At 41.3% G+C, this 14,044-nt stretch overlaps 2 protein-coding genes across 4 annotated transcripts in view; one reads left to right on the forward strand and one right to left on the reverse strand.

Moving 5' to 3' along the window:
• SLC49A4 (solute carrier family 49 member 4) overlaps window positions 1-5,245 on the reverse strand; it is a 72,050-nt gene extending 66,805 nt beyond the window's left edge. Inside the window, exon 1 of the mRNA XM_063112591.1 lies at window positions 4,555-5,245. Within this exon, the coding sequence (XP_062968661.1) occupies window positions 4,555-4,897 (343 nt within the window). The 5' untranslated portion in view covers window positions 4,898-5,245. The remainder of the gene's footprint in view (window positions 1-4,554) is intronic.
• The window catches only part of HSPBAP1 (HSPB1 associated protein 1), a 53,583-nt gene continuing 44,444 nt past the window's right edge, over window positions 4,906-14,044 (forward strand). For all 3 annotated transcript variants that reach the window (XM_063112569.1, XM_063112573.1, XM_063112581.1), the window contains exon 1: window positions 4,906-6,592. In XM_063112569.1, coding sequence (XP_062968639.1) covers window positions 6,253-6,592 — 340 coding nt within the window. In that variant the 5' untranslated portion in view covers window positions 4,906-6,252. The remainder of the gene's footprint in view (window positions 6,593-14,044) is intronic.

Genomic DNA, 14,044 nt, shown 5'->3' on the forward strand with positions numbered 1-14,044 from the left:
TCAAGAACATGGCTACAGCAGTTCCTCCCTCTGCTTCCAGCATTATCAATTTTGCCCTTTGTACTGGATCCATTAGGATACTGCATTGCAGAGATAGGATTTAATATCTCTAACCTTAATAAAAAAAAACCTCAGTAGCCACATTCCCTCGGGCTACGTCCCCACTTCTCTGCTGCCTTTTATGGCATAACTTCCTGAAAGAAGTTACACTCACTATCTCCAATTCTTCCCCTTGCATTTTATTTTGAACTCACCCCACCACTCTATTGAGACTATTCTTTTAAAGCACACCAAAGATCTCCATGTTGCTAAATCCAAGACTCTATTCTCAGTCCTCACTACTGGTTCTTTCTTAACTCCCCAACCTCTAATTGTTGTCATGTCCCCGGGGCTCAGTCCTCTTCAGAAGTTACACCCCCACCCCCCACAAGTGATCTCATCTATTCCCAAGACTTTAAGTAGCATTATAGGCTGACAACTCACAAATTTATTGTGCAGGCCTCTTCCCTGAATTCCATATTTGTATATCCACTGACAGTTTAACTTGTCCACCCAGATGTCTAATAGTCACTTCAAATCCCTAACCTTCATGCAATCTGCCCCCAAATTGCTCCTTCCACAATCTTCTATATCTCAGTAAATCGAAGCACTATTCTATAAAAGTTGTGAAACACAGACTGCTCTCCTTCCTTCACACCCCACATCCAATCCATCAACAAATACTGACAAGTCTACTTTCAACATATATCGGCAATCTAACCACTTCTCAAATCCTCCACTACCATCACCATTAGCTCCCATCTGGGTTATTCCACTATCCTAACTGGTCTCCCTGCTCTGGCTCTTGTTCTGAAGACAATAGCAGAGTCATTATTTTACCCTTCAGCTCTAAGCTTTTCAATGGAGTGAACACTCGTCACTCTTAATGGCCAATGTCCTTACAATGGCTTACAAGGCCCCACAGGCCATGATCCGGCCTCCCACTGCCTCTCTGACCTCATTTCCACCGTTTCCCTCACTGGATTTACTCCAGCCACACAGGCCTCATTGCTCTTTTCTGGATATGCCTAAGTTTAGGACCCCCTTTACCTAAGACAGTCTTGTCCAGAATTGATATGTCAGCCTTCCTTTTTCCTTCAGGTATCTGCTCAAACACATCTTATAAGTGAGGCCTTCCCTGACACTGTATGTAAAGTATAATACAACCCTATCACATTCCTTGCCTTCTTTACCCTGCTCATTTTCCTCCAAAGCATTTATCACCATCTGACATACTAAATTTTAATTTTTTTGTTTGCTGCCTGAATCTCCTCACTAGAAGTAGGCTTTGTGAGGGCTATATCCCAAGCGAACAGCACACATTTGGTTGCCATCTCCTTGAAACTTCTTCACTTGGCTTCTAGGGCACACTTGCTCTTGGCTTTCCTATTATTTCACTAGCTAGTCCTTTTCTGTCTCCTTGCTGGTGAATAAAAAGGGGTGGGAGGGTACAAAACCCATCTTAGTAAGATAACTGTGAAGACAAGCCCCCATAGGGATTTCTCTGAAATGTTTTCTCTTTCTTCCCTGTGCCTGTTCACATAGCTTCTACATGCTTAAGGGTTATATCAGAGCTAAGTCTCCCTCCTGTTCTCCCACTTTCCTAACCAACCTACTTGAACAAAGGCATTCCAAACAAAGGCCACGCTGATTATCAACCTATACCCTTGCTTACAGAAGACTGTATTAGGCAAGCACATTAGTCAAGGGTTTGAGTCAGGTCCTTTAAAGTTCCAGTGATGCTTGGCTAAGGTCACCGTCTTTGAGTTTTTTCTCCCAAGATATAATGACTCCAGCTTTGAGATAACATCAGGGACTTTAGATTCACCAGACCACCAACCACAGACTCCATGATGCCAAGAACCCTGTTCATCATGGAATCCTGACCTCTGACTCAAGCCACCTGCAAATCCCATCATCTCCACCTTCACTACCTCCCTGCATGTACTTGCCTTCCTTTTTTCCTTTTAAAAACTCTAAACTTTAGTCAGTCAGGGAGGCGGGCTGTTATTACTATTCTGCTCACCTGTTCTCCCAGCCATAAATAAAATCCTTCTTCCTGGCACTATTCTTTGTCTCTGTGATTGGCTCTTGGTGCAACGAGCAACCAAACTCAGTCAGATCTTTTCGGCTTGATTATAACAGGTCTACTATGCTAAGCTGGGTGTGACCCATGGCCAAAGGCCAGACAACTACCTACTCTGTTGGGAGCAAGATATTTTAGTACCTAAGGATGCTGAGAACTTGCTTTCTATGTGTTCGGTTAGGAGACCTGTAGCAGGACAACCAACCTATGAAAGTGTATTAGCTTTCTCCTTCTGAAAAGAAACACTACTTCCTAAAAGAGACAATTTTTAAACTTAGTTTTTATTGCTTCAACCAATGGAAAATGTAAAACTGAACTCACCATACAGTCACATGAACTAAGAAGAGATAAGTTACTCCTGAAGTAACTTATTTTATAAAAGTGAATAGGTAGTTTCTAATTTATATAGCTATGGATAATAGATACAATTTTAATAAGAAAGGTGAAAATGAACATTTCCCTTCCATAAAAACAAGTTCCACTAAATTTAGAAAATAATATTGAAAAATGCTCCTGATAAACCAAAAAATAAAATAAACAGAAAATGCTACAAAAATAGCATTTCCCTCTAAATTTAGCCAATCTTGTTAAGGAATGACCAAAGAATTGTCACAGATTGGAGAAGACTAAGAAAAAATAACAACTAAATGCAACATGGGACCCTAGACTGAATCCTAGTACAGAAAAACAAGACATTAGTAGAATAACTGGGGAAATCCAAATAAAGTCTATAATTTAGTTTGAAAGCAAACAAAAAAACCCCAAAGAAAATCTCCAGTCAGTACAAGAAGCCCTCCCTCAGCCTCTAGCACACATCCTCTGCATAAGTATTTGTTCTATATGGAAGTTCTACACCAGTCAAGACACACACTTCTAGGGATGGATAACTTTAATTGTTAGAAGGTTCTTCCTTGTACTGCTTTGTAATATGACTCAGTGTAGTTCTTCCTTCTAGAACCGTACATATTAAGTCTAATTCCTCTTTTGCTAGATCTGCCTCAAGTTTCTTTTTGAAGCTTGACACACCCAGTTCCCTTCATCTTACACATCCTGATTCTTACACCCTCTACCTTCGGCAATTCCTTAGTCTTGTTCACAAGGATTCCTATTAAGGAACTGTCAGGAGGGGAGAAGGGAAAATAACTGCTAACATCCTGCTATTTTACTGAATAACAGATCATTTTACTGCTAACTACTACCAGACAATAGCAATTCTTTACCTATCTATACTTGACTTTTGCTGTGATCTGAATGTTTGTATTTTAAAATTCAAATTTTAAAATCCCAATCCCCGAGGTGATGGAACTGGGAGTTGAGGCCTTTGAGAAATAATTAGATATGAGTATTAGTGCCATGAATACTCACGAATAGTATTCGTGCTCTTACAAAAGATACCCCAGAGAGATCCCTCCACCCCTTCCCCCATGTGAAGTTACAATAAAAAGTCCACTGTGTAGGAAGTGTGCCCTCACCAGACATGATTCTGATGACACCTTGATCTTGGACTTCCCAGCCTCCAGAACTGTGAGAAATAAATTTCTGTTCTTTATTAGCTACCTAGTTTACAATTTTTTTATAGCAGCTCCAGCGGACTAAGACAACTTTGCAATCGGAGTAAAAAAACCTTATTTCAACAAAAGTTATAAAAGGCCGAACGAACAGAAACTATACAAAGTAGTTCCCAATCACTATCCAAGAAATAAATCTAAAATCTTGCAATACAGCCTCTTGAAGGTAGATCATCACTACCAACCATTTATCCATACTTAAGTGGTATAATTCAATGCCTTGATACTTTTTTTTTCTCCTCACAGAGTCACACTGGCAAGTGGTAAAGTGAGATGTCTAGAGTACTCCTTCTATGAAAGAGAGTCTTCATTTACCTGCAAGCTCTATCTGGGAGTCACAAATCTCAACTGAGAAAGCCACCTAGTCACATACGCACATTTTAAAGCTGCCCTGTACCACGTTCCAGAAACCAAAGCGTCAGATCTGAGTTTCCCAATAGTTCTTCCTGCGCTGGAGTCATCTATTATACAAAACCAGCTCACTACTTCCTTACATCTGGGCCTCATCAGTCTATTTCTGACCTTTCACCCTCAACATCCCCAAATTCCTTCGAAGTCAAAGCGTTAGTCATTTTTGTCAGGTGTAAAAAACACACACAGCACGTGCACGGGGATGATCTGAAACCCCTGGTGTTGCATAAAAGGCCTTGATAAAAACATAAATTTTGCAAAGCATCCTTCTCATATTTGTCGCTTTGGGAACAGAAGATTCCTAAGGCAGGTATGGGATGCCAGCAACACTCCGTCACCTCACACAACCCCGAAGACGAAGCCGAGAGAGGCTCAGGCAGTCCCGGAGCGCGGGCAGGCACCGGCTCCCCAGGAGTGACAGCGCCGGCCGGCGCTCCCCGACCCCCTCACCTCTCTTGTCCAGGAGCCACATGAACGCGAAGCAGGGCAGGAAACCGATGGGCCCCCACAGCACGAGCAGCGCGATGTCCCAGCTGGAGAAGCCGTAGGCCTGGCACGCCGAGTTCTGGATGGGGCCCCAGGTGTTCCAGACCAGGCCCTGCGCGAACGCGAGCAGCGAGAAGAGCAGCAGCACCAGCCAGCGGCGTCCGTACACCCGCCCGGCACCCGGGGCCGCCGCGGGCAGCGCCGCCGCCGCCGCCTCCCGGCTTCTCCAGGCAGCCCCCGGCCCAGGCCCGAGCCCGGGCCCCAGCAGCGGCTGCCGTTCCTCCTCGCTGCTCCAGCCCGAGCCCATAGCGACACTTCCGCGGGGCCCCTATCCGGCGCAGTCCCGGTCGCCGCCGACCAGCCCCACGCAGAAGCGGCTGGAGGAGCGGCAGACGGAGGTGGCGGCGGTCGACCTCGGCCTCCCGGCCGCGCCTGGTGCGCCTGCGCCGCCCGAGCCGGTTCCCCGGCGGGGAGGCGGGGAGGAGGCTGGGGTCCGCCCTCGCCGCCGGTGGTGGCGAGGAAACAGGAGAGAGGAGAGCCGGGGTCCCGGAGAGAGGACGACAAGGAAATGAAAAGGCCGGGAGGAGCGCGGCTGAACCGGGGAAAGGAGAACTCCCAGAGAGGGTGTATCAGAGGAGGTTGAGCAACGAACCCAGGGGTTGCTAGAGGAAGTACCCACGTTTACATCATGTGCCTAATAACTCGGTGACCTCTGGTCACTTAACCTAATGCTTGCTTCTATTTTGGGCTTTTTCTTTTTTCAATTGGGTTTATAACTTCAGAAATTATAGGGCGAAATAGGATAAGATGAGGTGAAATGGGATCCCAACGGATTGTCTCATGAAAATAATTTGTTTCGGGTTGGCCGGTTAGCTCAGTTGGTTAGAGCACGGCCTTTTAACACCAACGTCAAGGGTTCAGATCCCCGTACCCGCCAGCCATCAAAAGAAAATCATTTGTTTTTTGTGTACAATAAGTACTGCCTAGTTTTGTCAATTACCTTTTTGTCTTATATACCCAGTGAGGAGATTATAAACCTGCCGATTTCATTCATATGTATGAAAGATCTGGATAATCTTTCTTCCCATTTTGCCTGTCATTTACTAGGCGAACAATAAAGATATGCTGATTTAAATTAGAAGATTTCTACCCAAAAGTGACCTACATTACTCTCCAGCTATTATGACCAGACAAAGAGCAAGCGAGGAGAAAGGTGGGGTTTGTTGATCTCTTCATCAGGCAGCAGTTTATTTTGGTAAACAAATCCAGAAGCCTGACAGCTGTCGGTTAGTGTCCTTGAAAACCTAAGTCAAGCAATTTGGCTTGCCTGGATTGACAAATGACTCACAGAGAACGCAATTAGAGGACACTTTGCCTGAGGTTCGAATTCCCGAGAAGCCACAAAAGCCGGATGGAGTCACATTGCTGCCAGAAGGGCAAGAGAGGTGAAGAGAAGCGTGAGCTATCCTAGTATCAAGGCTGGTAAGAGCGGCTGCGGAGCAAGCGAACGCAGAAACCCATTCCACCGCCCGGAGCCCTGGAAAACAGTAAATCATCTCCTAAAACTCCAATCCTGTTGGGTGGAGAAAGCCCAGATGGAAAGGAAGGACCTGACTGAAAAACAAGAAGCAGAAACGAAGCTAAGAAAAGCCTACATGAAAGATGGCTAGGTCTGGACGGGGGAAAGGGGCCACAATCTGGGCCACGTGTCTGCATTGCTACACCCGGGGAATCAAAACAAACCCGCGTGACCCCGCCCTGCGTCGGTCACGTGACGTCGACGTGAGCGGCGCTTCCGGAATCCTCCGGGAGGAATCGTTGGGGTTCTTTCCTGTGGTACCTCTTCAGACCCCCGGTTCGGCCTGGCTCGGATCTCACTCCGCCTTCACTCCAGCTTTGACTCCACTTTGGTTTCGGCGAAGTCCGCTCGCGGTAGCCATGGCAGCAGCCTCGGAGGCGAGCACGCACGTGACCCTTGCAGCCGGAACGGGAGGGGACGAAGGTAGGTGTCAGGCTGAGGTCAGACCCTTTTGCAAACCCAGAGCCAACTGACTCTTGTGGCACCTCTCCTGTGGCCGTTTCGTTTAGCTCCACCCCATGTCTCTCTGGCCTTGCGTTAGGCTATGAAGAAATAGATCTGTTTTCTGGTGAACGTGGGTTTTCTCGCATTGTGGCATCCAGATTTTTCATTTTCCTGTGGTCCCCGTATCCTACCGCATCCTACCAGTACTATTTCATGCATAAGGGTGTTTTGAATTTTAGGGTAGATTAAAATAAAATTTGCGATATTTGGAACCCACCCTTGAGGTAAATTGAAATGATCTAAGGCTTTTGCGAACAGAATTTATGAGTTTTTATTCGATTTAGGTGGAACCCTGGTTTAGTGAATGGGTGAGGTTTGGCGATTCATGAACTTGAGATCCCTGTTAGCGTTAATTGGATGATTGCGCCATGCATGGCTCTGTTCTGGGTACTGCCACGGGATCCAGAGACTTCTGAATGTTTATAACGATGCCTTTTCCTAAGGAACTCGCAATGGGTAAAGGAGCCTGAAAAGGAAAAAAGAATAATGTGGTCACGTGAGCTAAACTCTCCGTAGTACACACTCGGTGAGGGCTGTGACCAGGAGGAGGAAAATCGTAAATGCTTCAAGGAGGGAAAAGATTGCGGTGGGCCTTTATGAATCGATGAGATAGAGAGAGACTCAGGTAGTGGTGCTGGTGGCTCAGGAAGACAGGGAACAGAAAAGCGCATGAGGGATGTATTTGGAGATCAAATTAGTTTGCCTAGAGGGGGAGATGCCCATTCCAAGCAAAAGAAACAAATTATAACCTTCTACTAATTACTATTTTCTTCTGCCTTTATAATTCACTTGCTTAAGTACCCAAGGGAGATATTCTTAAACTTCATCTATATCTCCAATCCTTTGGTCCTTCCATTTTCTGTCCACAGCATCCCTTTATCTAGTTTCAACTGCATGTCTTAGTTTATCGTTATAAGCTGTCCCTTGAAAATACACTATTTTCTTTTCCTTCCCTGCGTTTTATTCTGCCAAACTCTTACTCTGGATGAACCCAACCTTTTCCCCTTTGTGCACCTGCTCCTATATGGCTGAACTTTGCTGGAAGAAGTCCTGTACAAATTGAGTTCAGTAGAAAATGAAAATGGCCACATTTTTGCCAGACCAAACTGTCTAAAACAATCACTGTGGATTTTCCTCCACTCCCCAATCCTAGCTGTTCTATAATATGAGGGTGCTTCAAAAAGTTCATAAAAAAAATTTAATTACAAGATAATACTAATCTTTCCATGAACTTTTTGAAGACTCCCTTGTACAATGTCTTGCTTCTGTCATTTTGCTTATCACAATCTGTAATTATTGTACTTATTATTTGTCTCTTCCATTAGACCTTAAATACCTTGAGGGCAGGACTTAGGTCTGTTTCATTCACCACCATGTGCCCAGCAGCAAGTACAATGCCAGGCACATAGTAGGTACTTAATACATATTTGTTGAATCTGCTCTATGATAGTATTGGGGGAGCTGATCATGCCTCTCAGCATTGGACAGATCATTTGGGCAGCAAATCAACAGAGTAACCATTATTCTTTCAGAGGGAGAGAAGAAATCTAGGGTGATTAGAGGGGGTAGGGGGGAGAGAAAGGGGGATGAAGAGGGATTGGAAAAGGGGCGTAAAGAATAATTACAATTTGTAACAATATATATGCTAGTAATATTGATTGATCAACATATCACAGTGTTGAAACCCAAAAATATGTATAATCAATTTTGATTCAATAAAAATTAAAATTAAAAAATACATATATATTTGTTGAGTGAATGAATAAGGGAGCTCTGTGCCAAGTCCAGAGGCAAGAGGAGAAAGAGCATGGTATGGTCCAAGAACTGAAAGCAGTTGGTTTAGAGTGATGAGAAAAGAGGCATCCTGAAGGTCACCTTATGCCAAGTTAAGGAGCTTGGAATTTAAGACAGTGGGAAGCCTTGAAGAGCTGTAGGCAGATCAGATTCGGTTTTAAGAAGATCACTTTAGCTAAGGGGTAGAGGATAGATTGAAGGGAGAAAAGCTGGAGGACAAGGTACTTAATCCCTCTGAGCCTCAGTTTCCTCCTCTGTAAAATGCATGATTATTGTGAAAATTAAAGGTACTATATGTAGATTATCTAGCAGAGTGTCTGGCAGGAATTAGGTATTCAAGAATAGTGGCTATTTTTATTATTGATACAAAGAGCCAGCTATGGTGACTGACTGATGTTGAAACTGACAGAAAAGAATTTGGATATATTCTGTAAGAGAAAGTTTTATATGAACAAAGGGTAAGAAAAATACATACATTAAATAAATTGAAATGAAAGGATCAGTACATTCAGTACAATGATGAATACAATGGGAGTGATAGAAAAGTTCATTTTTGAGCAAACTATTATCAAAAAATATCTAATATCAAATATCTAATATCAAAAAATCCACTCTATTATCAAAAAATATTTGAGTGCACACTGTAAATGGGGGACTCTCATAAGGTGTGGTAGAAGACAGTTCTTGCCCTAAAATAGCTTATAAATATCATCTTTTGGGGGAAAAGACACAGAAAAAAGAGTTGTAGTATAAGATATATCCACAAGGTGGGATGCAGTTAGTTATGATGTAAGTATTGTACACATTAAGTGCTTTGGGGTGCTGAGAGGAGAAAAAACTAATACAGATGGGTTGGTCTGTGCTTCCTAGAGTAGTTTCTTGAAGGTTTGGTACAGTTTGAATGTGGAAGTGGATGGAAGAGGCCATTTCTGGTGAAGTGAGGCCAAAGTGGAAGTTAGAAGAGAAAAATCCAAGGTATGTTTGGGGGAGGTTGGGGAGGAAGGTGAGGAGACTGGTCCTACTAGAGTGGAAATGGTGACAGAGAATGCAGGTGAGAAGGAGGGATATTCTGTCCACTGAATCCAGAGAAGAGGAGGGTGAAAACAGAAATGTTGAAGTGAAGAAGAGGGATATCATGGGTTTCAGTCCTCTGAGAAAGATAGATCAAGATCAAAAATGAGGAAGTGGGGCCGACCCTGTGGCTCACTCGGGAGCATGCGGCACTGGGAGCGCCGAGGCCGCGGGTTCGGATCCTATATAGGGATGGCTGGTGCACTCACTGGCTGAGCGTGGTGCTGACAACACCAAGCCAAGGGTTACGATCCCCTTACTGGTCACAAAAAAAAAAAAAAAAAAAAGTGAGGAAGTGGAGAAGAGTATTGGGGATTTGAGAGTGAGGAAGCTTTGGAATGGTTGCTGTAGGGTTGAGGGTGGTTAGGAAGAGTCAGTTAGTGACTGTTATAAATAAAATAAGAATTTATTTATTTTAAGATAAAGTAATTGGGAGCAGGAAAGGGATCCAGTGGAGGTGAGCGTGAAATTGTGGAACTGAGCTCCTTGTTTTGAGAATATTTCTGGCTATGCTCAATAGTGCATATGCAAAAGTGGAGAAAACAAGTGGTTAGTTTCGATAAAGTTTTATACTTTGCCAAAAATGAGGTGTGAATTCTTATTCAGATTGAAAAAAAAACTTATTTAGCATAGTTTTATGCCAAGCACTGTCCTAATCTCTAAGTAGATAAGAGGCTTGCCTTCAAGGATGTGATATTTTTAGTTTGAAGTAACAGCTTGGAAATTATTAAAAACAAACATGGAACTAGGTATTATTAAGAATCTGTTTAAATTCTGAATGTGAGATGTTACTTCCAGGACTGCACATTGGTTGAAGCATTTAGTGAGATTAAAAAATGTAATTCTTTGAGGCTGAAGGTTATTATATTCCTTTCTGTTGGCCTCTCATATTTTTAGCTATAGCCAGGCTATTAATGCCTTGACGAAGAGAAGAATGTATTCTTAGTAACTCTTCTTCCAGTGTATCTGCAGTCAAATGCTCTACCACTGAGCTATACCCCCAACTCTTCTTCCAGTGTATCTGGAGGAAATATCTTATTCCAGGGAAATATCTCATTCCAGAGTTATACAGATGTGAGTTTCCTATAGAGCTGGCACTCTGACATAACTGGATTTACTCCTATTCTGTTGGAGACACCATATTCTCCATGTCATTTTCATTCTCATTGTAAAAAGGGGTGGGGATGGAGGAGTTTAAAGAAGAGCAAAAACCTGTCTAACCTCAAAAAGTACAAAAATTCCCATGCTAGAGCACATGTATAATTCATAGTGTAGCTAAAATACTTTATGTTCGGCAGTGATGAATGTCAGAAAAACAACACTATTGAATATTTTTTACTGTGGTAGAAACACATTACATAAAACTTATGTTAACCAGTTTAAGTGTACAGTTCGGTAGCATTATATTGATTTACATCTTTGTGAAAGAGATCTGCAGAACTTTTACATTTTGCAGATCTGAAACTCTATATCCATTAAACAATAACTCTCCTTCTCCCTCTCCCCATAGCCCCTGGTAACTGCTATTTGATTTTCAATTTCTATAAATTTGACCATTTTAGATACCTCATATAAATGGAATCATACAGTATTTGTCTTTTTGTGACTGGCTTATTTCACTTAGCATAATGTCTTCAAGGTTTATCCATGTTGTAGCATGTGACTGGATTTCCTTCCTTTTTAAAGCTTAGTAATACTCCATTATATGTATAAACATTTTGCTTATCTATTCATCTCTTAGTGGACCCTTGGGTTGCTTCTACCACTTGGCTGTTATGGTAGTGCTGCTATGAACAAGTGTGTGCAAATACTTCTTCAAGATCCTGCTGCTGAATATTAAACGAAAAGTAAGAAGAAATAACCAGTTTATTTTGAACTGTGGAAAATTTACTTAGAGGAAGCTAGTGTTAGAAACATTTTGTTAGAAACTTGGAAACATTTTGTTTGAAATTTTGAAGATACTTTGGAGCATTGTAAAGAGCTTTAGTATTTGAGACAATATTCTTTCTAGTGTTAACTCCATTTAAAATATAGCTTTACTTTCCCTTGCCTTAGGTTTAAGACCAGTATTACTTTTGAATTTGTAAGTATTTTTTATGAGCCATTTTTTGAGGAAAAGAAAAATTTTCTGAGTTAACTGGGCAAGAGTTGTAAGTTGTAAGAGGATGGGAAGAAGCTAAAAGGCTCAGGAACTCTTGGTAACCATCCAGCATGTACCTGTGGCAGGTGCCCAGGCTGAACCGTCTTGGGTGTTGACTACCCAAGCATTGGTATTGACAAGGTTATGTCAACAGCCTCAGCACTAACCTTTGTGGTTTCTTCAGTGGCAAAGGACCACCTTCTAGTCCTTGAAATTCAAAGGGTTTATGACTATTCATCATTTTTCTTAAGTGTTGTCTTTTCTTTCAGGAGAATTTCTTAGTTTGTATTGACATTTTAAAATAGTGGCTAAAAAATGAAAAATTATATTTGGTGTAAGTTTTGCCATTCAGTCTTTAGTACAGTGCTAATACAGTCATTTTGTGAGATAGTACTTCCATGATCTCATAAGGATTTTTCTGACATGGCCCAAATAATCATTATTTTTTACCTTAATATCTACTTACCACTGCAGATTTAACATTGTTTATATGTGTATACAATAGTTGTCAGTTCGATGAAACATCATACACTTGTGTGTATATATTCAGAAATAAATTATCTCACCAGGCTAGGACCCAGTTTTTTATTCATGCTGTATCACTATGGTGATTCTCTGTATTGTAACTTCTGACTTACTCATGTCACCTTCTGAGAGATTTTTAATATCTATAATTTTTGTTAAAATTATATCTGACATGAGAGACAAGTTAATTTCAATTTCAGGATCTTTGTCTTTGTTAAATTCTATCAATATTTGGAGAGTATTCTGGAACTTGGTAAATGTTCCTTATTCTTGTCTTAAATTCTAAATCTCAGGTACAAATTCAGGCCAGGTATAAATTGATTGAAGCCAGATTCTGGCAAATTCAGAGGAATTAGCTTTTAAATTATCTGTACTTTGCATCAGTTAAAAAAAATTACTGAGAAAAAGGCAATTTGCTTTTTCATGGTATTTCACTATCTCCAAAGAATTAGTTGTAATCAAAGTTGTAATAAATTAATTGAATAATATGCTATGTTTGGAGGGAGGAAAGACTGTTGTGCAACACCTAGATCTCTAATGTGTTTTTTCAGCAGTTTGATGACTTAGAAACTGCTATGCGCTGCAAGTTTAGACCTAAATACACTTATCCTTTAAAGGCTGTTGAGGTTACTTCAGAATTCTTATAGCTCTTTGCAAATATTCCTGGCATGGAATGACTGGGTGCATCCAGGCTGTTTAATTAACACGACATAGCATTGCATTCTTCTTTAAAGGAAATTGTAACACTTAAATTTTGTTAATTTAATGACCCAGTTTATTGTTGATTAAACCATCAGAAACCAAATAAGTTTTATCTCACAACCAGCTGTTTGTTTTATTTCACTGATGGCCCTGAAATTTTGTAAATACACTAATTTCCTGTTAATGGTAAATATCCTACTGCTCTGTTTTCCATGCACTTTAATAGCACATTTCATTCATTTAGCAAATGTTTGGACATTTAATATATACCAGTCACTAGATCAGGTGCTCTCTCAGAAAATTTTAGTTTGGAGATCTCCCATTAAATAATCTCTGGGATGTCTGGGATTTTTAGATCAGATCGTTAAGTAAATGTTTAAAAAATTTAACATTATGTTAGAGAAAAAATGTATATACTTCTTTGAAGCTGTTTTGTCAGAACAATACTCATTTGTTACTACTGCCTGTGTACATATTTGTAGAAGGCTAGCCAGATAAGTCTACCCAAATATGATAACTGTTTGGGGAATATGTGTTTAAAGCCTTGTTGATCTATTGGCTCTGGTTTAACATAAGCAGAATATATAAACCCCAACCCCCAAAAGACTGGTACTTCTGTTTTTCTCTGCCCTTTAGAGTTCTATAAGCAAAATATTCAAAGGCTGAATCTTTTACAACCCTAGAACTGAAAGAATCCTACAGTAGGTCAGACCAGCCATGATTCATCTAGACAAAGCCTCAGGGCACTTTATAGGGAGAATATGGTTGTCCTTGCACATGACAGCTTCAGAAGGCAAGGTTTTATATCAGTTATGAACTAATAACAGAGTCTCGACTATAAAGGTTTATTTTTTATGTAAAAGGATTCAGGAGGTGTAAGTTTGCAGGTGTTGGTTCAGTAGCACAAAGATAGACATCTTTGCATTCTTTTGGCCAAGGCTGCTATTTCCTGGGCCTTTCTTTTTGTCTCCCAAAGTGGCTAACCTTTATGTCTGCTTTCCAGACATATATTTCCATATTTTGGAGAGGAAGATAAGGGCAAAAAGACTGACTTGGCAATATCCAGATAGATCTCTGGCCACTGCTGTCTGCAAACAAGTCTGGGAAATATAATTTTTTAGCCACTCCCATTGCCCAAA

Source organism: Cynocephalus volans, chromosome 1 (assembly GCF_027409185.1).
Source record: "Cynocephalus volans isolate mCynVol1 chromosome 1, mCynVol1.pri, whole genome shotgun sequence".
Taxonomy (NCBI): domain Eukaryota; kingdom Metazoa; phylum Chordata; class Mammalia; order Dermoptera; family Cynocephalidae; genus Cynocephalus; species Cynocephalus volans.